The sequence below is a fragment of the Protopterus annectens genome, chromosome 11.part0, assembly GCF_019279795.1.
Source record: "Protopterus annectens isolate FY-2018-M chromosome 11.part0, PAN1.0, whole genome shotgun sequence".
Classification (NCBI taxonomy): Eukaryota; Metazoa; Chordata; order Ceratodontiformes; family Protopteridae; genus Protopterus; species Protopterus annectens.
The window spans coordinates 1,158,098,352-1,158,122,626 of record NC_056745.1 but is presented as its reverse complement, the minus strand read 5'-3'; the positions used below and the strand labels follow the sequence as shown (position 1 = coordinate 1,158,122,626).

The window sequence follows — 24,275 nt, the reverse complement described above, 5'->3', positions numbered from 1 at the left end:
AGAGTTGAAGGATTTTATCTGGGAGGGGAAAAGGGCAAGGGTCAAGTGGGATAAGTTGATCCTTTCAGTAGAGCAAGGCGGTTGAGGACTACCTGATTTGAAAGGGTATATTGGAGCTACAAAGTTAAGGCTCACATATATAACACAAGCAGAAAGCCATAAATCAAAGTGGAAAGGGATGATGAAATGGGGAGGGGATTCAAGACATAAGGAGAGTGGAATTTTAGATGCATATCTGTAAGGAGAATAACAGCCACATAGAATATAATATTCATAAAACAGCAGAAAGTATTCTAAAAACTAAGGCAATACTAGAATGGAGAAAGATTTTGCAGATAGGAATGACTGCAATTAAAGGTAGAGAGAATAGGCAGGAGGAGGCTAGAATTTACTAGAGAAAATTAGCAAAGAATCCAAAGTCTTGGGAGCAAATAACTAGAGAGGGAAAGGTAACAGTATGAGAAGAAGCCAAGAAGACATTTAGACTGCAAGCTAGAGGACTGCCTTTCCTATCAGGGATCAAAATTTGAGTAGAGGCAAAGAGAAAGGGATGAATAAATCCTAAGTGAAAGGCCTGCTCTGGTAGAGTTTTAGTGGAATCTAGAACAGAAGTTGCCATTAAAAAAGGATAATTAGTATGGTACATAAAATACTGCACAGTAACTATAGAAATCAATCAGATGAGGTTAGAAAAGATTGGCAAGAGAGATTGGATAAGCAATTGACAATGTAATATTGGGAGGACATATGTATGGCTCACAAATATGCAACATTGTCTAGAAGATTTAGGATTTTTGCTTGAAAGTGTGTGCATAGGTATTTTTATACTCCAAGCAGACTGCAAAGAATTTTCCATCAGGTAGATAGCAAATGTTAGAGGTGTGATGAAGAAGAAATAGGTAACTGGGAGCATAGGTTTTGAGAGTGTTATGAATTGGCAGACTTCAAAAATTCCCTACAGAGTACTTTGTCAGAAGTATTGGGTGAACAAATGGGTGTTAACTAAGGAAATTATTATTATTATTATTGAGCTGGTATACATGATCTGAATTGCCTAGACATAGTAAGCCCTTGCTAAATTTAAATGTCCTTCAAGGATGCATCTGCAGTCATCACATATGGGTTGTCCTGCCTCAGGCAGCCCTTCGGTCGGCCGGATTCCAAAGTCTGGGTCCGGCGTCGGCTGATGTCGCCCCTTCCCCAACGTCAGAGCGCCTGGGGTATAAAAGCGTCAGCCGACGCCATCTTCCGCAGTCTTTCTTGCTGCGTGGTGCCCGAAGCAGAAGCAGTTCGCAAGTGCCGGTCGGCCAGCTCCTGTAATTCAGCTAAACCGAAGACTTCAAAAGCTAAGTACCCCGTTGGGGACTCTTTCTTGCCTCAGCCGATGTCAGATAAAATTAATAATTGCTTAACTTGTGGGAAACAAATACCTCATAAGAATTTCCCCTCTTACTGCCTACCTTGCCTAGGCCCAGACCACGACGTCTCGGCCTGTTCCGCCTGTGCTTCCTTCAACCAACGCACTCTAAGACGTTGGTCGGAGTTTGCAGAGGAATTTTTTGGGGCTAGTTTTGCTTACAAAATGTCGTCGGAGACTCCGACTTCACATTTAATGAAGAAACGCAAGGACAAGGACCGACACCCGCGGTCCGCGGTTTCGGCTGAAACCACGGCCAGGCCTACCGCGAGTGTCTCGGTTTCGGCTGAAACCGAGTCCTTGGTACTACCGTGCACCGAAACCGTACAACTGACAACCTCGGCCCCGGAGGCCACTACTGTCTCGGTTGTTGAATCTCCTTTGGAATCTGGTATCCAGGAACCTTCCGACACCATTCCCTTAGACAAAACTACACCAGCACGTGGTGCAGCCAGGCCTCCTGCATCCATGTCTGTTAAGGCATTCTCTAGGGCTAAAGCTGCTAAACACTCGAAATCTATGCCTCCCAGGGTTATCCCTCAGGGACCCACTACAGGTTCTCAGATCCTTAGTCTAGCAGAGGACCTTATTTCATTAATTAGAGGCTCTCAGCCTCATCCGGACAGGGGCTCCCAACCTTCTACAGCAAAAAGGCCCAGGGTTGAGCCCTCTGATCCCCTCTCCTCAGATGAGGCCTCTGATGGCTGTGCCCTCTCGGACTACCAGGAGGAGGCTTTTTCGGCCTACGAGGATTCAGATGCAGAGGAATCTATCCCTTCGGCCTCCCCTCCTGAAGAACTGTCTTTTGGGAAAACTTTGCACACTATGAGGGAACATTTCCAATGGCAGGGCCAGGAATTCTCTGATTCCAGGAAGAGATTAAGGACCTTCTTGCATTTGCCTCAGCATAGACCTTTGGCTATTCCCCCTGTTTTGAATGTCATTGATGATGTGTACTCTGAATCTAGCACAACCCCTGACACTCTCCCTCCGGCTCCTGCCAAACCCGATAGGTACTACAGGGTCCCGGAATCACATATTTTCCTTTACAAGGCCCACTCTGCTGATCCAGAAACTATTTCCCAGGGCCCTAAAGGGGTTACAGCTGCCACTACAAAAAAATCCACTCCCCTCTGAAAGGGAGTCCAGGGCTTTAGAGCGATGGGGTAAAAGTGTATACTTCTGCTACCCTTTCTATGAGGGCCTTAAACTGTCAATTTCATATGATACAGTACCAAGAATATTTGTTAGATGAATTGCATAAAAAGCTGTCTTTACCTGAACCCCTAGATCGCAAATCACTTCAGGATCTGGTACATAACTCTCAACAGGTTAGCAACCATTTCTTGCAGTGTGGCTGTGATGCATTGGAAGCTTCATGTAGGTCAGCTATGACAGGTGCAGTCATACGTAGGCATGCTTGGCTAAAGGAACAATCTCTGCCAGACCATGTTAAAGCAAAGCTTCTGGATGCTCCACTGGAAAAGCAAACGTTATTTGGCTCCACTGCTCAGGAGATCTTAAAGAAATTTGAAGAAAAGGCAAAATCTGTACAAACAGTCAAAGATTTTATGCAAGTCCAACCACCAAGATTCAGCAGAAATTGGCCTTCCAAGAACTGGTCCTTTCCAGACACAGACAGATTTCAGAGAGGCAAGAACAGGCGTACCAGAGGTAGAGGGCAAACTAGAGGCTCCTACAGAGGACGTCAATGGCAGCCTCCCAACCAGAGAGGTAGTGCAGGGCCTACAACTGCTGCACAAGGACAGACTCAATGACTTCACTTTGACACCGCCAACCAGGGCTCAATTGAAAGCACCTTTGGGCGGAAAGCTTTCCTTATTTTCAGAGAATTGGCACATTATTACAAGGGACAAATGGACACTACAAATAATAGACAAAGGATACAGGTTCCATTTCCACACATTACCGAAAAGAAAAGGCATGCCAGACCTGCCACCAAATCAAAGGGCAGAGGCTTTGAAACAAATCTCCAACTTAATGAGAATGAAAGCAATAGAAAAGGTTCCTCTCGCAGAACAAGGCCAAGGATTTTATTCCAGACTCTTCCTTGTTCCAAGAAAAGAAAAGCAATGGAGGCCTATTCTCGACTTGTCCGCACTAAATACTTACCTCATTGTGCCAAAATTCAAAATGCTGACTCTACAGCAACTCCTTTCCATGCTGGGCAAGGGGTCTTGGCTGGTAACTCTGGACCTCAAGGAGGCATACCTGCATGTCCCTATCAGACAAAGCTGCAGAAGACACCTCAGATTTCTTGCAGGTTCAGAGCATTATCAGTTCTCAGCATTGCCCTTTGGCTTATCTACTGTGCCCAGAGTATTCACGAAATGCCTGGCATCAGTAATTGCACACTGCAGACTTCAGGGGATGCAAATATACCCGTATCTGGACGACTGCCTTATACAAGCGGACAGCCAACAAATTTTGGTAAAACACTTGAATTATGCCATCTATCTTCTTCAGGCCTTGGGATATGCAGTCAACATTCACAAGTCAAGACTTGTACCATCCCAAAGAATAACCTTTCTGGGTGCGGATCTAGACACAACCACCCAAATGGCTTTCCTCACAGAAGAAAAACAAAACCAACTACCGGATTACTTCACAAACCTGTCAAGACAAACTCAGCTGACTGCAAGAAAAATCCTGCAGGCCCTGGGTTACATGGCTTCTTGCATTCTTCTGATTCCTCAAGCAAGGCTACATATGAGGAAACTCCATTGGTACCTAAGGAGTTTATGGACTCAGCACAGTCACAGCTTGGAAACTTTGATACCACTCATGCCATGCCTTCAAAGGGAATTTCTGTGGTGGGCTCAAGCAAGCCAGTCAAACAGGGGTTTGCCCTTCAGCAAACCAATAGCCAGCCAAACCATTACAACGGACGCTTCAGACCACGGATGGGGAGCGCACATGGAAGGAAGATGCATTCAAGGACTATGGTCACAAAAAGAGCTACGCATGCACATAAACCAAAAGGAAATGTTGGCAGTGATACATGCAATCGAGGCCTTCAAGTTATTTCTACATCAAGGCCACCTGCTAATAAGGACAGACAACACTACAGTTATGTGGTACATAAACAAGCAAGGAGGCACCCATTCCTACCCTCTTTGCAGACTGGCAATGAATCTATGGGAACTTTCCTTGACTCTCAATATACAGCTGCAATCCCAGTTTGTACCAGGAAAGGACAATATACTGGCGGACAGCTTAAGCAGGAACATCATGGATGCTGCATCCAGACATCTATCATCAAATAACACAATCATGGGGGAGACCGGACATAGACCTCTTTGCCTCCCCACACAATCATCAGCTGGAGAACTTCTGCTCAAGGACATACCACCCATAAGCTTGGAAAGTGGACACCCTCTCAGCTGGAGAACTCTAACAGTGTATGCATTCCCACCTCTTCCATTAATGACCAAGGTCTTACTGAAGATCAGGGCAGAGCAGCCAAGAGTGATTCTGATAGCTCCAGACTGGCCAAGACAGCACTGGTACCCATTGCTAAAGAGCATGTCACAGACAAAACCATGGCTTCTGCCACAATGGCCGCTTCTCCTGACACAGCACAACTACAAAACTCTGCATTCCAACCTGAAAACATTACAACTAGCTGCCTGGAAAATACCTTGACTCATCACCAGGATAAGCTATCCAAGAGAGTGAAGGATATCATCATGGAAGCTCGCAGGCCTTCCACAAGAAAGGCATACTCAGAAAAATGGAAAAGATTTCACACCTGGACCACCTGAAAGGGCCTAGATGCAACAGTTATGAACATGGCACATATCCTGGAATATTTGGCAGAAATGCTCCACAATGGCCTGTCTTACTCTTCCATTAAAATTCATGCTTCAGCAATTTCAGCAGAGTACAATACTGATCCACCTGTCTTCTCTCATCCTCTGCTAAGACATTTTCTAAGAGGAATTAAAAACATCAATCCTCCAAGGAAACCACCAGTGCCTACTTGGGACCTTAACTTCGTGTTGGAAAAACTAACACTGCCTCCCTTTGAACCAGCAGCATCTGCAGAACTACAGTTCCTCTCTTGGAAGACTGCCTTCCTTCTGGCCATAACCTCAGCAAGAAGAGTATCTGAGTTACAGGCCCTCATGGCAGTACAGCCATTTCTTATTTTTCATCAAGACAGAGTCTCATTGAGAACCAATCCTTCATTTATGCCAAAGGTGGTATCTAGGGTCTCATTAAACCAAGCTATTCACCTGCCTACCTTCTTTCCAAATCCACAAAACAAAGGGGAAAAGCTTCTGCACACCCTGGACATACACAGGCAGTTGCGCTACTACTTGGACAGAACAAAAAATTACAGAAAAACTGACCAGTTGTTTGTAGCATATGCTGCTGGTGCACAAGGAAAAGCAATTTCAAAACAGACAATTTCAAAATGGATAGGGAATTTCATTAGTTTCTGTTACTCCTTTCATGGAAAAACTGTGCCAACTAACATTAGACCTAATTCGACCAGAGCCACAGCCACCTCCACAGCCTTCTTAAGAGGGGTGGCTACCAAGGACATTTTAGAAGCTGTTACATGGAGCTCCGTGCATACATTTTCCAAGCATTACAACTTACCTTTATATTCCAGATCCAGAGCAGGCTTTGCTACGGCAGTCCTGCAGGGCATTTTAGCTACACCATCCTTTACATAGATCCTCCACCCCCAGATTGGCTATGGTATTCTACCCATATGTGATGACTGCAGATGCATCCTTGAAGGACATAGTACAGTTTTGTACCTACCATAAATGTAGATGTCCGATAGGTATGCATCTGCAGTCAGGTTTACCCTCCCTCCTTCCCCTCTGTGGTATTTCTTGGGTACATTCCCCTCTCATAGCTAGCTGGGGTTATCTATTATGGTGTATTTGTTTTTATATATGTATATATTTTTGTGCATGTTTGGAATTTATTGCATTTCTCCAAATTTAGCCTTCCTTAGAGGGCACCTGGCATCTGGGGCAAGAAAAACTGAGGAAGATGGCGTCGGCTGGCGCTTTTATACCCCAGGCGCTCTGACGTCGGGAAGGCGACATCAGCCGACGCCGGACCCAGACTTTGGAATCCGGCCGACCGAAGGGCTGCCTGAGGCAGGACAACCCATATGTGATGACTGCGGATGCATACCTATCAGACATCTACATTTATGGTAGGTACAAAACTGTACTTTCTGGTGGCTTCCAAAAGGCAGTTACTAGAAAATGTAAATCAATCTGAATATTGTAACAGAGATAAAAGAACTGAACGTGGGGTCTTTAGAAATAGGTAGGAGCAAATTATGTAGAAAAAAACAAAATGGGAATTGTGGGAAAATACATGCAGAATAATGTTTTGAAGGAGAAGTGAGGTTTAAGGGAAGACAGGAGTTGATTAATTTATGTAATGTTGAACTGATTCTAAATATACAAAAGAATGTATGTGAAGTATGTTTGTAGCTGGGAATATTTAGTTATTAGGTATTGGTACATATTCAGGAATGTCTTTTATGTAAAAATGGGAAAGTTAAAGTAGTAAATGTGGTAGTATTGAGACCAGGTAGAGAAATAGTTTTAAATATAAAAATAAAAAGTAGGGTTGTGGTTAGGCTGATAATGTTCTGCTGTTGTAACATAGAATGAACAATTCATGTTTTATGAAGTACTAAAGAATTTTTAATAGTGGATGTGCAAATAATTTTGATGGGAGATTTTAACTGATATTACGAAAGTTTCCCTTTCCTAAAAGATTACATACATAAACATTTTTTGAAAGTAGGTGACTTACAAATTTATTTCATTCTCCAGAGCATTGAAAGAAATTCGGGTGAGAAGTGTGTAAGTATGTATGTATATGTATGATATATTGTATGTACTGTCCCTCATATATATATATATATATATATATATATATGTGTGTGTGTGTGTGTGTATGCATAATATATACCATCTATTTTTTAAATGATGAGAATGTAATTAAGATGAAGAAAGGAATTAAGAGATTAACAGCTGAATAGGTAGAATCAGAAGTGTGGTAGAGGGAGACTGAGTAAAATGTGGCTGGAGCATGAGGCTATTAGAGATTTATATAAGAGTGACACTTAATGGTGGATTGCTTTTAGAGAGAAATATAAAAAGGCGTATTCACTAAAAGAATTGAAGGAGGTAGAGGAAAATACTGTATTTTGCTAAAAGTATAAAGTTTTGGTACAGAGACATGTTTGCTAAGGGAAACAGAAGTGTAAACAAACAATAGATAAAAAGTTTGTTTAAAACTGTATTTGTAAAGAGGAAGAAAAGATTATTATGAAAGCATTACAATAGTGTTTATATGACAGTGGGAAATTTAAATAAAATATGGATATGGTACAGTTGTATAGAAGGGAGAAAATTTATTAGAAAATGTGATCTTAAAAAATAAGTAAAGGAATGTGAAGATAGTGAAGGAAAGCCATTGGAAGATCTGAATAAGGTGCAAATATGTTGAATGAAAATTATATGGTTGGTGTAGATGGTACAGGTTATATGTTTTGCAGACATTTAGATGAGAAAAAATTGAGTAAACAAGTCAAAGACTTATATTAGAATTGTGCTGGGTTTGCAGTATATTTGTTGAACATAGAATGTTAATAAGGAAAAGAGAGAACAGTTCAAGAGAATATGGAGAACAGTGTTATTCTGATAATAGGTGTGAATACATGTTCAGGGATGGCTGTGTTAAGAAATGGAATTACTAATAGCAGTATAGTAGAAATTATAAAATGTAAATAAGAGATAAGGTGGACTGGAGACTTGTTGCTTTATATAATGTGGATATAAAAGTGTACAAAAATACAAGTGAGGAGAATGAGGAGAAGAAGGGAGATTGTTATTGATGGATTTCTAGAATGTTTGAAAAGCAAAGTGTTCATTTTAGTTGAGGAAATAATGGCAAAAAGGGGACTTGGAAGAGGGTTAATATGCAATATATTGTGATGTATCTAAACCTTATGAATTTATTTATGATTAGGTTTGTGATATATTACAGACTTATGGTTTTGGAGAGCAAGGTTACTTATTGATTGTCACATTCATGGGTTGCATCGTTAATTAATGGATTTCTAGATGACGAAAAATGGGCAAGGGTTTAAGGTAGGGATGTCCACTGAATGGTGTTATGTTTGCTCAATAAAAGTAGTGGTGATAAGAAGAGAGTGATTGAAGCAAGATGGAAAGTTGTGGAAGGATAGATATTCAAAGCTCTTAGTTTATATATGCAATATTATAATTGCTGAAATATTGGGTGGTGAAGCTGTTGAAAGAAGTACAGAACAAGTTAGGGAATGTGGGATTAAATATAAAAATAAGAGTAAGTGTTTTGAGGCTAAAGTGAGCACAGGAAGAATTGTGTTTTACTTTGAAAGAGGTTGAAACATTAAGTATTTTTTGAGGAAAAAATAATGTGTGGAAAAGGTTGAGATGAAGTACAGAAAATGAAGGATGCTGTTAAATTGTGAAAAACCTTTAAGTTCTTATCAAAAAGATTTATTTAATTCATAGTATTTTAATGGAAATAGCTGAGTGTGTATTATGCTGAGTGTTAAAAGGAAAACAGAGGTTATGACTTTGCTTGATTGTCTGCCTTCCCCCGCCACAATAAATGAATGAATGAATGAAATGAAATGCAGAAGAATGTTTTGTACAGTGGCAGTAGGGAAAAGACGGCCTTATTACATTCTGTTTTTTGTACAGTGGCAGTTGGCCTTATTGCATCCTGTTTTTTTTTAAATCCCAAACCTAATCATGATTACATTTGTAAACTTTTCTGCTCTGAATAAAAGAAAATTAAGGAAGATTAGGGAAGCATAAATATAAAAATAAAATGAATATTGGGACAGTTTCTTGAAAAGGAAATAGACGATCAGTTAAGGTGTTTTAAGTGTAAATAGGCTTTAGAATTTATAGAGAAGGAAGGAAATGGTTGCTAGCATTGGCTTATGATTTTATTTTTTTTTTGGGGGGGGGGGTTGAAGAAATGAAAAAAATAATAAAAAATGTGTGTATGTATATGTGTGTGTGTGTGTGTGTGTGTGTGTATATATATATATATGTATATATATATATATATATATACACACATATATATATATATATATATATATATATATATATATATATATATATATAAATATATAAAATATGGAGGTCCGTGTGTGGTCAGATTGTTGTGAACAATTTTTTGAATAAGTTAACACTAAAGAGTAATATGAAATATAAGCTGCACAAGGTAAGGAAATGTACACAAAAGAATTGTAATGTAGAGAAAGATGCTAAGCATGTTGTGATGACCTTCCACCTCTGGGCCAGTAATCAAAGAGCCTCAATCCTTACCACTGGCACCTGTGAGGAATGTTCACTGAGAGGATAACAGGTACACAGTATCTCCAGCTGTAGCTCTCTGCATTAAGCACAATATCCTTTAAGAGCACACAGGGAACACAATTCACTCTGAGACTGGTTTCTCCCTCTTTCTCCAGATCACCAGCAAGACTCCCTACTGGGTACTCAATATACTGAGTAAAATTAATATTAATACAAATGACTTGAACCACTGTAGTACTTGGGTATCCAGTGAGAGAGGGGCTTGAGAAGATTCAAGAGTAGTTGATGGTTAACCATGTCGAATGCTTTTGAAAGATCAATAAAGATAGCAGAGGACAGGGTGTAGTAGTTACGGTTTTTGTTAATGTGGTCAGAAAATGACAGGAGGGCAGTAGTGGTGCTATGGAAGGGTCAGAAGCCATGCTGAGAGCTGGCTAATAGGCCATTTAAGAGAAGGTGGTCTAGTAACTGACAGTGGATGCATTTTTCCATGATTTTAGCTATGGGCGAGAGTAGGGCAATAGGACGAAAGTTGGAAAGTTCTGTTGAGTTGCCACCCTTGTGTAGGAGGATAATGTGTGAGACTTTCCAGATAGATGGGATGGTACCTTCTTTAATGGTTCTGTTTATTAGGATAGAGATAGCATAATCAGTAACTTTGGCTGCTATTTTGAAGATACTTAGCAGGTAAAGAGGTCAGCTGAAGGGGTAGAGGGTTTGAGTTTCTGAAGGAGGGTACAAATGAGGGATGTAGGGATGGGTTGGAGTTGGAAAGTGGGTGGAGAGGTATAGGAGGATGGGGGTGAAGTAGAGGATACAGGAGGTAGTGAGTTAGCAAGTGACTGGATAGCTTCGGTAAAGAAGTTATTAAAGGAGTCGGCAATATGTTTGGGAGTGTCTTGGGTAATTCCGTATGGGGTAGGTGTCTTAGAGCAGCCTGGATGAAGGAGTCTATTGATTCCTGACCAAAATTTTCTGAGGATTTTGTTGGTTGGCTTGTTGAAGTTGAAAGAAGAAGTTTTTTTGTCCAATAGCATAGAAGTTTTAGTAGAGTTTCTGAGCTGTTTAAATTTTAAGCGCTCAGATGTATCTTTGAAAGAGTGTCATATGGCCCAAAGTTTGTTTCTTAGCAAATTTTTGTTTAGTTTCCTTGGTAAGCCATGGTGCAGTTTTGGTGCTATTCCTAAGGGTACAAGACGGGGCATGGTAGTCTAGGATTTCAAGGAACTTAGAATTGAAGTATGCCACTGCTTCCTCTAGTTGGAGGTTTTAAGGGTGACCAGTTGCAAACTCTCAGTTCATTTTGGAAATGTTCAGGGTTAAAATGTTTATAGGTGTGAGTAGTTCTGAGGGTTATAGGGCTTGGTGTGTAGGTCTTTTGTCGAATTAAATAGGTTAGTGAGTGATCACTAATGTCATCAGGGAGGATGCCTGCCATGTAGGTTGGGGACTGAGTATTTATAAGGATCCAATCTAGGGTGGATTCTTTGTTGGTGGGTTTATGGATTCTAGTAGGTAAGGTGATAGTTTGAGAGAAGCCATGTAGGTTAATGTGGTTAGTAGGTTTATCATAATTGCAGGTATTCCAGTCGATATTAAAGTCGCCTAGCACAATGGTTTCTTGAGGAAAGTTAGTGGACAGCCAGCTTAGGATATTTTCAAGGGAGTTGATATTACCTGGAGGAAGATATGAGCATAAAATGTAGATGGACTTACAAGTGTTTAGTTGTAGCTTAGCAAAAAGAGTTTCAGAATTGGTACCAGATGGAGGGTATGTATCAAGTAGTGTAAGTTGGAGCCCTGCTTTGTATATTAAGGCTACGCCCCCTCCCTTCTTGTGAATATTCTATTGCTAAACAGTGGCTCTCATTCAGCACCAAATCATCTCCTCTTTGTCTTTTAATGTTTTTGTAAAGTATGTACTGTGAATTCTTTTAAACATATTTTATGTAAATTTATTAACAAAAATCAATTTAATATCTATTTGTAGAAGTCTTACAATAAGTTCTGTTTACATTTTTATATCAGTTTCTTTTACTAAATGAAATGTCTTTGACTTCTTCAGAATTGTTTCACTGTTAGCTTTTTGTATCTTGCAGGTTGCAGGGATGTTGGCTTCACTGATTGTATTACTTATCATTGTGGCTGTTGGATATCTGTTTGAACCACTACCTCAGGTTTGTCTAACATGCATTTTTGTTGTCATGTTTTACCCTTTATTCTTATATGCCTTATTGGACAGTATGCATACTGTAATCTTAAACAGAATACCTGCAATGGTACAAGGTCCTTTAAGCTCAGAGCCAGATTATGGTCAAATGGGTCCCTAGGCAGGGTAGTGGATTACCTCACACACAGCCATTCCAGTGTCCCATTACTTGGCAGTCTAAACCCATCACTGTGCATACTATTTTCTTGCTTACTTTTACTGATTAGAGACTTTGCATTCAACTTATTTAAAATTTTATAGCATAAACACAGATGGTCATTTGGTAAACAAAACAGTATTGCATTGAAAACAGACTTAACATGAGCAGCAATAAACTTTTCCTCCCTTGAAACTCATATAGACTGAAAATGCATTGAAACTCACATTCATTGGAAATGCATCTGGCCAGTGGCGAACAGGATCATAGGAAAATACTAGGCTAGCGACCCAGAGGTCATTTTAAGCCTAGCAATTTCAACCCAGTGTAATACTGTAGAGGTACTAGTCAGTACCCAAGATCGCATTTAGTGATGGGTGCTCATGTCCAGGAGGGTTGTGGGCATGATCCCTGGTGAGAATTTATGGTGCCTCATCCATTCATCCAGGTTCCTGTTGAACAGTGTCATAGAGGTGATCTGTTTCACATGAATTGGTAGCCTGTTCCAAAGATGTGGCAGTTACTGGGAGATGAATCTGTCCCTCTAGCATGTCCTATTTAAGTCGCAGGCCATATTTAAGTCCCTGGAATGAGTAGCCCTAGACCCATTTGATTTATGGATATGCAGTAAGTACACTAGGTTTGGGTCTTGGGTTGCTCTGTAGGCCAAGCATAAGTCTCCCCTAGGAAGTCTATATAGTATAGTCCAGTTTTCAGGTTAGTGCTGAATTCAGGGCTATGTTACAAGTTTCTGTGTTTGCCCATACCTTACTTGGATAGAAGGAAGTTTCTCTGTTGACTGTGAGAGAGGGAGCTTTAAGCAACCTATCTGTCCCTGGAGGAGTGGTTTCAGCCCAGAAATTAGTAGTTTATTGGCCATTTTGGGCTAATTTCGATCTCTTTCATTTCCCTGCTATAAAACCCGCATTTGCGAGGTTTTTGGGCTAGTATACAGCTCAGCAACCTCCTGCCTGGTGCCCTGCAGAGTTCTACAGCAGCAGAGAGACAAAAGAGAGACTTTGGAGTGATTAAGTATCATTTTTCTGCATTTTCTTGCTGCCTTTAGCTAATTTCACCTAAAACGCCAATTTTCTAGAGTTTATGTGATTTAAAAAGCTTGTTTCAGCTACATGTTGTACTTATTTTACTGCCTGCACTTTAACAAAGTCATTTTTGTGTTTAAATTACCTGTTTAACTGTTGTAGGCTACACACTCAAGTGTGATAGCCATTTCTGTGCATTTAAAGTATTTTTTTATTGTATCTGCTTTATTTTCTGAAAAAAACAAAAAAAAATACTTGTTTTCCCACCATTCTATGCTAGTATAGTCCAGTTTTCAGGTTAGTGCTGAATTCAGGGCTGTTACAAGTTTCTGTGTTTGCCCATACCTTACTTGGATAGAAGGAAGTTTCTCTGTTGACTGTGAGAGAGGGAGCTTTGAGCAACCTATCTGTCCCTGGAGGAGTGGTTTCAGCCCAGAAATTAGTAGTTTATTGGCCATTTTGGGCTAATTTCGATCTCTTTCATTTCCCTGCTATAAAACCCGCATTTGCGAGGTTTTTGGGCTAGTATACAGCTCAGCAACCTCCTGCCTGGTGCCCTGCAGAGTTCTACAGCAGCAGAAACACAAAAAAGAGACTTTGGAGTGTTTAAGTATCATTTTTCTGCATTTTCTTGCTGCCTTTAGCTAATTTCGCCAAAAACGCCAATTTTCTAGAGTTTCTTTGATATAAAGAGCTTGTTTCAGCTACATGTTGTGCTTATTTTACTGCCTGCACTTTAACAAAGTCATTTTTGTGTTTAAATTACCTGTTTAACTGTTGTAGGCTACACACTCAAGTGTGATAGCCATTTCTGTGCATTTAAAGTATTTTTTTATTGTATCTGCTTTATTTTCTGAAAAAAAACTAAAAAATACTTGTTTTCCCACCATTCTATGCTAGTATAGTCCAGTTTTCAGGTTAGTGCTGAATTCAGGGCTGTTACAAGTTTCTGTGTTTGCCCATACCTTACTTGGATAGAAGGAAATTTCTCTGTTCACTGTGAGAGAGGGAGCTTTGAGCAGCCTATCTGTCCCTAGAGGAATGGTTTCAGCTTAGAAATTAGTAGTTTATTGGCCATTTTGGGCTAATTTCTATCTCTTTCATTTCCCTGCTATAAAACCCGCATTTGCCCGGTTTTGCGTGCCAGGCAGCACTGGTTAGCTAGGGTATAACTATTCCCGGCTCCACAAAGTGTACTCTTCAATTTTTCCCTTTGAATTAGATAAACTTTCAGCTTAAGCACTCAAACCATTCACTTCTCATCCTGGCACTTGCTCAAAACTCATAGCAAGCACTAATAAACCTTAGCACTAGACCCCCCCCCCTATACTGCAGAAAGGGACAAAGCTCTCTATTCGACCTTACCAGCCAGTCAGTAAAACAGTTCACTGTACCTATCCAGGCATGTCCAAAGGGCAGTTTCAGGTGTACTCTCTGGTCCAACTGGTGAATCTGGGCATTTTGAGGCAATGTTACAATTGCCTCATGTACACAGACAACCCTCTCCTCCTTCCACCAAACACTAATACATGTGAGAGATGCAATTATACCGCCAAACTGGAGGCTAAGCTCTCTGAACCCAAGACTGGACCAGGCAGTCAAGAGGAGAAGGGAATTACTTGCATCACACCACCAGTCTCACATAGACCTATGAAACCAGCACCGGCAAAAAACACACATAAATACACGAAAACATACTCGGAGGCTCTAAATAAAAATCTGCAAAAGCAACAGAGACCTCCAAAGCAGACATTCAAGCAACCTCCACCCCCAACACAAACCATGAAACACATACTTCACAAAACCAGTGTGCCATGCAATCACAGCCCTTAAGGCAACATAACATAACCAACACACTAGTAATAGGTGACTCTATAGTCAGGCACACTGACGTCCCACTCACTAGGCTGAACAAGGAGAAGGTTACTGTTAGCTGCCTGTCGGGTGCCAGGATCCGCCACATAACACAAGCACTCAGGTCACTTCAGAACAAGTAAAAGTATGACTCTGTCATTGTCCATGTTGGTGAATGACCTGAGCCGTACCTCCCTGGACTGCATGAAAAGAGACATGGAGGATCTCTCTGATCACGTAGCCCAGGCCGTTATGACCTTGACCCTGAGTAGCATTCTGCCCTCACCAAGAATAATACCATGGTATAGAGAAAAAATTATCAATTTCAACAATTGGCTAAGATTCTGGTGTCATTCAAAGGGGATCCAGTATTTGTCAGCCTGAGATGACATGCTGGACAAGCCATGCTGCTTCACTAGAGATGGATTGCACCTGTCACCTTTAGGCTTTCGAATACTGACCAAGGCTCTTGCCACCCTCATAGTGCCTTTTTTAGGCAAGGCTCAAACGACAAACCCACCGCCGTAAATAGCACAAGTAACAAAAAACTGAGGGTAATGCTACTCACTGCCAGAAGTCTAAACCTCAAAATGCATGCACTCGAGGCACTCCTCAGTATGGAGAAAATCAATATATGTGCAGTAACAGAAACCTGGTTTAAGGCTCCAGAGAGCAACCCAGCAGTACCAGGCTATAACTCATACCATACATTTCGGCCACAAAACCCGGACCAAAATACAAAAGGCGGGGGAGTTTCCATATTCATCAAGGATACCCACACCCCCAGGTTAGTGGCACAGCACGATGCTTCAGAGATCATCCATGTGCAACTAACAATGGGCAAAACTGCTATTCAAATTATAGCTTGCTACAGACCACCCACCATGTCCCAGGACCCCCACTTCGCATTCCTGGAAACACTGGGAAACATAAAGGTCCTACCAAACACCCTGATATTGGATGATTTCAATTACCCAAACATTAACTGGGAGAACTACTCAAGTACAAACTCCCTTGCCCAACATTTCCTAGAATTTATAAATGCAAATGCCCTGGATCAACTGGTCAACACCTCCACCAGAGGTGACAACATATTGGACCTGGTCATCACCAACATGGGCGACCGGTGTTCCACACTGGATGTCAACCCCTCATTGGTTAGATCTGACCATAAACGAATCATTCTGGATATCCACATTCTGCCATCACCCCCGGTCAAAGAAACCACCGTGAAAAATTTTTCAAAAGCAAACTTCACGTTACTTAAGACCGAGGTGGGAAGTTTCAAAGCCCCCATGCTAAAGGAAAATGCTGTCCAAGCTGCAAAATCCTTTACTAATGCACTCTACGGGCACTTACAAGAATGCATGGATCATGCTATCCCAAACAAAACCAAGACTCACTTCTCCAAGAAAAGAAAACCAGTCTGGTGGACTCTTGCCATAAAAAGCTATACAATAGAAGGAGGAAACTAGTACAGAAAAGAGTAAAATCCCAAGAAGGGAAGACATCCCTGATCAGTATCAGCAAGAAGCTATGTTCCCTCATAAAATCATCCAAGGCTAGCTTCGAAAGAAAAATTGCCTTGGACTCCAAAGATAACCACAAGGCATTCTTTAGCTATGTGAAGAATCTAAGTGGCAATTCTCAGATCTGAGTTAGTGCAGAATGCCATTGAACTGACTGATATAGCCAACATCCTGGCAGACAGGTTCAGTGCAAACTTCACCCCCAAAAGGGCCCATAACTATACCAGAAGAATGTAGTGCCCCTGAAATCACAGACACTCAGGTTAAAACAGCCCTCTCCAAAGCCTAAAACACAGCATCAATGGGACCAGACAGTGTCCCAGGCTGCATCTTACATGAGCTCAAAGATGAACTAACCCCTCACCTAAACACACCGTTTAAACTCAACCTCTCCACAGGCTATGTGTCCACAGAGTGGCACACAGCAATGGTTATTCTGCTCCACAAAGATGGAGCCACAATGGACCCTGGGAACTATCGCCCTATAAGCCTGACTAGCTTGGTCTGCAAAGCTATGGAGAGCATCATCATGGATCTCATTAACAGAGACATTGGGAACCTCCAAACACTGGACCCAACCCAGTTCGGCTTTGTTAAGGGCAGATCATGCCTCCTAAACCTGGTGGACTTCTTTGAGACAGTTAGATGAGGGAAAGGTGGTCCAGACAGCCTACCTAGACCTCGCAAAGGCCTTCGACACCATTCCCAACTCAGATATTATAGACAAGCTCACCAGCCTGAACATAAACCCCTACGTCACGAGATGGGTTGCCAACTGGCTCACCGACAGAACCCACATGGTAAGAGTCGCGGGAGCTAGGTCTGACTCTAAACCGGTTACAAGTGGCATTCTTCTCAGAGGTACAGGCAAGCACAGGAGGACTATGGCTGACCAAGTTCACAGATGACTGCAAACTAGGGGCTATAATTGACTCTCCAGCTGACACAGACATCTTCCAAAAGGGTCTCACTGAGACGGATACCTGGTGTCAAAACCATGGCCTCAAGCTAAATGCCAAAAAGTGCATAGTCATCCCCTTTGGTAAAAACAAAGTACCCACAAACTATCACATATGTGGTATCCCCCTAAATACAGAAGACGTAATAAGGGATCTGGAGACCCAAGTAGATAGTAACCTCTCCTTTGATAATCACATTGCCAAAGTGGTCAGAAAATCCTTCTATGTGGCCCACCTAATCACAAAACGGTTTGCATGCAGATCGAAAGAGGTCATTGGGCCTCTCCACGCATCACTCATCAGACCCATCATAGAGTACAATGCTCCATTTGGGATGTACCTTACAAGACACCTACAACAACTGGAAAGACCACAGAAGTATCTCACCAAGAAGATCACTGGCCTGAAGCAGATGCCCTATGCAGCTCGACTGAAGAAACTCCAGCTGTACTTGGTTGCATACCGCCTACTCAGAGGTGATCTCTGCCTGACACACAAGGCCATGTCCAACCCAGAATTGATGAACATGCTCCACCTAAAGAAAACCATATCCCCTTGAGCCACACTCTCCAGGGATCTAAACCTCACCACAACAATAAATAGAATGTGCTGGAGGGATAGATTCCTGTCCCAGAGACTTCACATGCTCTGGAACAAGATTCCAATCTACATTAGGCAGAGCTCCTCGCTAGCCCTCTTCAAGAGAAACCTTGACAAGTGGATGGGAAACAGAAAGTTTACCCCAGGGGATCACTTCAATGGCCCTGCTGGACAGTGGGGGCAAAAGCCAACACATTCCAGGTAGGCTTATAAATGCCTCCGGGCAGATAGCCTAGTACCTACCTATGAACCTATGGAGTACAGTGAGAGGGATTTTAGTCGGTCCGTGGAAGGAACATGCTGGAGACCCTTGATCTTGTTTGTTAGAAACCTCTGAGGTCTCTCTAATTGCTGTAGATGCTTAGTATGGTACATACCGAATGGGGCGTTATACTCAATTATGGGCCAGATAAGTGCCGAGTATAGTGGGGGTTATAGCTTCTATTGCTTTTGAGGTGATGCCTTTACTAATCAAGTGAGCTATGTGGAAAGATTTCTTTATAAGGGTAGACACATGGTGGTCGAAGTTAAGGTCATGGTCAACCTGTGATCCCAGGTCCCTTATCACTTCATGGGTGCTTAGGGTATTGATATTGATTTGATAGTGTGAAGGGACATCATTTGTGCCAAAGGGAATGATGATGCAGTTCTTTACATTCAGTTTGAGATCGTGACTAATACGCCAGTCATTGTTCTGTGTGAGACCATCCTGGAGTATACTGACATAATTTGTGGATTCAGTGATTGCACCTAGTTGCAGTCTTCTGCAAACTTGGTCAGCCACAATCCTTAGTTTTGACCTGAACTTCTGAGAAGTATATACCAAACAGTAGGGGACCTAGCACTGATCCCTGTGGCACCCCGCTGGCAACAGGTCTGCTGGTTGATGTGGAGTCACCCACTTTGATAGTGTGTGTCCGGTTTGTGAGCCAGTTGGCAACCCATCTTACAACGAAGGGGTTTATATTCAGTTTGCTAAGTTTATCGATAATGCCTGAATGTGGGATTGTGTAGAAAGCCTTTGCCAAGTCGAGGTATACTGTGTGCATAGATTTGCCCTCATCAGTGGCCTTGATCATACTTTCAAAAAAGTCCACCAGATTTAACAGGCAGGATATGCCCTTCACAAAGCCGAATTGGGTAGGGTCCAGGGTTTGGAGGTCACCTATATCTTTATTTATAAGGTTCATAGTGATGCGTTCCATGGCCTTACAAATGAGGCTGGTTAGGCTTATGGGTCTGTTGCTAGGCCACCTTTGTGGAGGGAATAACTGTAGCTTTTCTCCATTCTGCAGGAGCAAAGCCTGTGGTTAGGCTGTGATCGAAAAGGGTACTTAGTGGTGATGCTAGTTCATGTTTTAGCCTATTTAGAAGACAGCTTGGTATGTCATCTGGTCCCGTGTTCTTTGCCTTGGATAGGGCTTTGAGGACCTGCTCTTCAGATATGTAAGGTGGGGGGAGGGTGGGTTGTAGGTTAGGAGGGGATAAGGGAGTGAAATTTTTGCCAAACCTATCCACTAACAGGTTTGCTATCTCTGTGGGGTCAGTGTGTTCTGCACAGGCTTGGGTCATAACCTTTAGGTTACATACATAGCTGTAAAAGGCCTTACAGTTATCCTTGGCAGTACTTGCTAGGTTTCTCTCAAATGAGCTCTTGGAAGATTTAACAAGTTGTCTTATTTGCCTGTTAAGGCTGAGGAGGATGCCTTTCCATAGTTGGGTCCTTGTCTTTGTTTCTTGGACAGCAACGTTTTGCATTTATTGTAGAGTTTGTCGATGCTGGAAGTCCACCATGGCAGCTGGATTTTACTTGGGGATGTGGCTTTGATTCTGTCTGGTACAGCCAAGTTTGTAGACTTGTGCAGGTGATTGTACAGGGCTTTAGTGTAAGCTTTGCCATAGTTACCGCTTTCAGCTTGGGGTGGGGCTTGGAATTTATTTATACCTTCTCCTACGAGGATATAGTTTGCCTTGGTGAAGTTTTTTAGTCTGATTTCACCCTTTGTAAGTTCTGTTGTTAGTGTCAGTTTGAAGGTGACTGATTTGTGGTCAGTTTTAACTAATGAGGGTCCATCAGTTGCAGCAATGCACCTGTATGACATGTTGGTGAGGATCAGATTTAGAATGTTTGTTCCTCTTGTCAAGATATGGACAGTTTGCTCCAGGGCATCTGAATTCACAAAGTCAAGGAACTTTTGTGCTAGTGAGTTTGGGCTAGAGTAGGTTTCCAGTTGATGGTGAGAAAATTGAAATCTCCCATAACCAGTATGTTCCGTAAAACTTGGATCATCTTCAGTTTGGTTAAGTAGGCTTTGTGGGTGTCTTGACCCATGGAACAGAATCTGTAACTGGCTAGGACTTGAATGGGGGGTTTTACCCACCATAACCTGGACCTGGAGTAACTCCATGGAGTTATCCAGTGTAACTAAATGTGAGGTGAATTTATCTCTAATATAGATTGAAACACTGCCTCCTTTGGCTTTCACATGTCCCTTTTGCAGTCTAAAAGTGTGGAAGGCATTGTAGCATTGCAGGGCCAGGGTACTCTCTGAGGCCTTAAGCCAGGTATCTGTGACTGCACAGACATCTTACATCTTCTAGCAATAGTAATTTTTCCAGGAGTGCAGTTTTTGGTTTAAGCTCCTAGCATTTAGCAGCATGACCCTTATTTTGTTCTGACTGGTTAATTTTCACATTGGTAATGTTGTTTTCGAGACCTTGCCTAAAAAGGCACTATCGGGGAGGCAGGAACCTTTGCCAGCAGCCGAAAGCCTAGGGGTGCCAGATGCAAACCGTCTCTGACAAAGCAGCAAGGTTAATTAAGTGCATCTTGGGTCCTGGGCTGCAAATTTTAGGACCATGCATAAATGTATTTCTTCTTTGATTCACCTTCCTGATTTAAACAGTTTAATGCAGTAACATTCTTGTTTAGTAGAACATTTAAAGAACAAAATACCAAAGCTCCAACAAGTAAAAATGTACAAAAAGGCAAAAAGCAGCTACTGTGAACTCAAATGCGACCAAAACCACCAAGAAAAACCACCAAGAAATAGCGTAACACAATTTTTTATTTCCGCTTTCGTCCGTAGACTTCTTCAGAATAAAATACACCACCATACAACCTACTTAAATACAAATATAATTAACACAACATAATTGATGTTAATTACCCAATTAATACAATATTATGCCTTTTATTTAAAAAATATATATATATATTCAAAAAAATTAAATATTTTACAAAATATGTAAACAAATTAAATCATTGCTTTTATCTATTTTTAATTTTTGATTTTTTAAAAAACATTTCATATTAATTGACTCATTAAGTCCTGGTTCTTGGTGGTTTTGGTCGCATTTGAGTTCACAGTAGCTGCTTTTTGCCTTTTTGTACATTTTTACTTAGTAGAACATTTGTTTGAGTGAGTTTTAAATTTACAGTTTTGAATATTTATCCAGTAAGCAATGAAATAAAATGTATGACCCAATAGTGATAAAAGTACCAATTTCAGAACCATTTCAAACATTTATGGCTACTTACACTGCTGTCATTACAATTCACAAATATCCTTACTGAACAGTTACGGCCACTTTATTGACTGTGTACACATCACATGTTTGATTGTCATAAAATGGTCACAGTAAAGTACTCCATTTTGCTTTATATAAATGCACTCTAGTCCTGCAAAAACAGGCTAATGACTTTTTAACTTTATCAGCTTTGCAGGGTCAGTACTTTTATCCACAGACATCCCCCAAACCCAGCAATTACACCTACATTGTTGACTGCATCCTTCTCAGATGTGTTGTGCCAAAAAAAAAAAAAAGACATAAACAGTAATAATGACCAAAGTCAAATATTTCACATATTTCAAATTTCTTTCACACAAACACACTGTAGCCAAAATATTCCAACTTTACACACACACACACACAATTACACACACACACACACACACACACACACACACTAGTCCTGCAAATCCAGATTACAGACTGTGTAAAAAATGAGTAGATGATAACAGCATAAGGTACTTTCATACACAGAGACCCCCTCCCCCCGCCAGCAGGTACAGCTACAGCTACATTGTTGGCTGTGTACACCCCTTATTGTTATGAAGAAATAAATTACATGTATTTTATTTGGATGATCTGCATGAAATTGTGTAGAGATCATTAGCATCATACCATAAGATCCATCCATGTGTAGCTTAGTTTGTATAGAAGAGTATTTATGAGAGCATAAGTGCCATTAATCACATGATGACGTATGCTATACGTTTGCAGCATCTCTGCAGAAATAAATGTCATCTGAATAGTTATACATTAAAGAGAACTATTACTAATGCAGAGGATGCAGCTGGCAAATGAATTTGCATTTCAGTGCTTTATCTATTAATGCAGTGCCTGCCTCCTTTGAAGAATAAATTGTCTGTCTTGCATTAAAAAATGGTGTGCCGGTGATATTTACCCTAACATTTTCTAAACTAAATCAGCTATGCAACAGGAAATGGCTAGAAAATGATAACAGGTTTATAGATACTAGGTATTGAGTCCTGGAGACCAATAAGGAGCCTAGCCCAAATTCCCATTTGCTTCAAAGCGCACTCTGGTTTAGTGACATGCTCACTGTCACACAGTAGTTAAATGAAGGTGGAAAGATCAAACCCTGCATCCTTGCCACAGGATGCAGCCCATTAACTAGTTGGAGTTTTAGTTTTCTGCTATAACTGCTCGAGTAACAGTTTTTACTAAATGGAAATCCTTTGCAATCAGATCTTGAACAGAAGACTGTACCACGGTAATATGTTACAGTGACTACACAGTGGATGCTAAAGATCAGACAGTTCTGATCATCACTCCAAATGATGGCAGATTAAATTACCAATAAATGCCAAGCCATTGGCAGTTGCTGGAGGCTATCGAGAAGGTACTACAAAATACGTTACTAAAATGCAACATATTTAGACTATATTACATAACCCAAGCCTATTAATGAATTAATTCCATTCCTTAGTGTAATGAATAAAGCAAAATGATTAAAGAAAAGATAAATTCTGGAGTTTTTGTTCCTCTACCTGTAAGGCATACAAAAAAGTCAGTAGTAGTACTACATACAACATACTTTTTTGGGGTATCGGACTTGCATGCTTGTAGGACATCTACATCTCATTTTTGACTTCCCCATGTCTCCTGTGTCATCAAGAATAGTTATCCCCTCGGAGATCATTCAGTAAAGGTCTAACCTACTTCAATAACTAATGATGCTATATTGTTGGAGCATACACCTTCAGGGTCAATGCAGCCACATCATGGACAATGAGGCCATATGCAGAGTAATGAATCAAGCCTCCTCCAGCCATACCAATGTCCTATTACTTGGTTGGACCTCCCCAGTTACCATAAACACTGTTCAAACATGTCACTTTACATACTGTTTTCTTCTTTACTTTAATTATCATAGAGATTTGTATTTCATTTAAAAGTTATTTCAAATTTTACAGAAGAAAATGCCAATAATAATTTTCTAAGTGAAACCCTCTTCATTTCCCACAAAGCTCACATTTAGTGATGATGCATCTGGCAACTCAGTGAACCACAAGAGAGATGCTGGAATTCTTAATCAAATAGCATATAGCCAAGTACTAATTACTGTCTATGTGAAGGGTACAGGAAATTAAGACAACTCCACAATGCACTTGCTAACAGCCTGGGGCAGCTCACTGCACACAAGTGTCCCTTTTTAGGAGTAGCCTATAAATACTGCCCGGTGAAGTAACTTGGCTGAGTCAAATAGAAGACAAAACAGCTGAGAGAATTAAACCATATACTACATGAAGCAGTTTTTTAACGGTTCATAGCCTTACTCAGCTGCACTGAGTGCTAGACAAACACATTTCATACCTGTGTGTCTGCAGAAAACAAGATGAATTAAACATGTGTTCATAGAGTAAATATTAACAGTAAACTAAGACTTCATGCTGTCCATTTTTTTCACAGCTAAATAATAAACACACAACCAATATTCAACAGAACAAAGAACCCAAGGATCACATCCAAAAATAATTCAAATGATGATGCTCCTGTTTATTACAATGTTTCCCTCATTTACACTAT

General features: G+C 41.0%; 1 protein-coding gene across 1 annotated transcript in view; it reads left to right on the top strand.

Annotated features, from left to right (window-relative positions):
- The window catches only part of SLC26A5 (solute carrier family 26 member 5), a 1,021,139-nt gene that overhangs the window by 723,617 nt on the left and 273,247 nt on the right, over positions 1-24,275 (top strand). Inside the window, exon 13 of the mRNA XM_044088519.1 lies at positions 11,907-11,984. Coding sequence (XP_043944454.1) covers positions 11,907-11,984 — 78 coding nt within the window. The remainder of the gene's footprint in view (positions 1-11,906; positions 11,985-24,275) is intronic.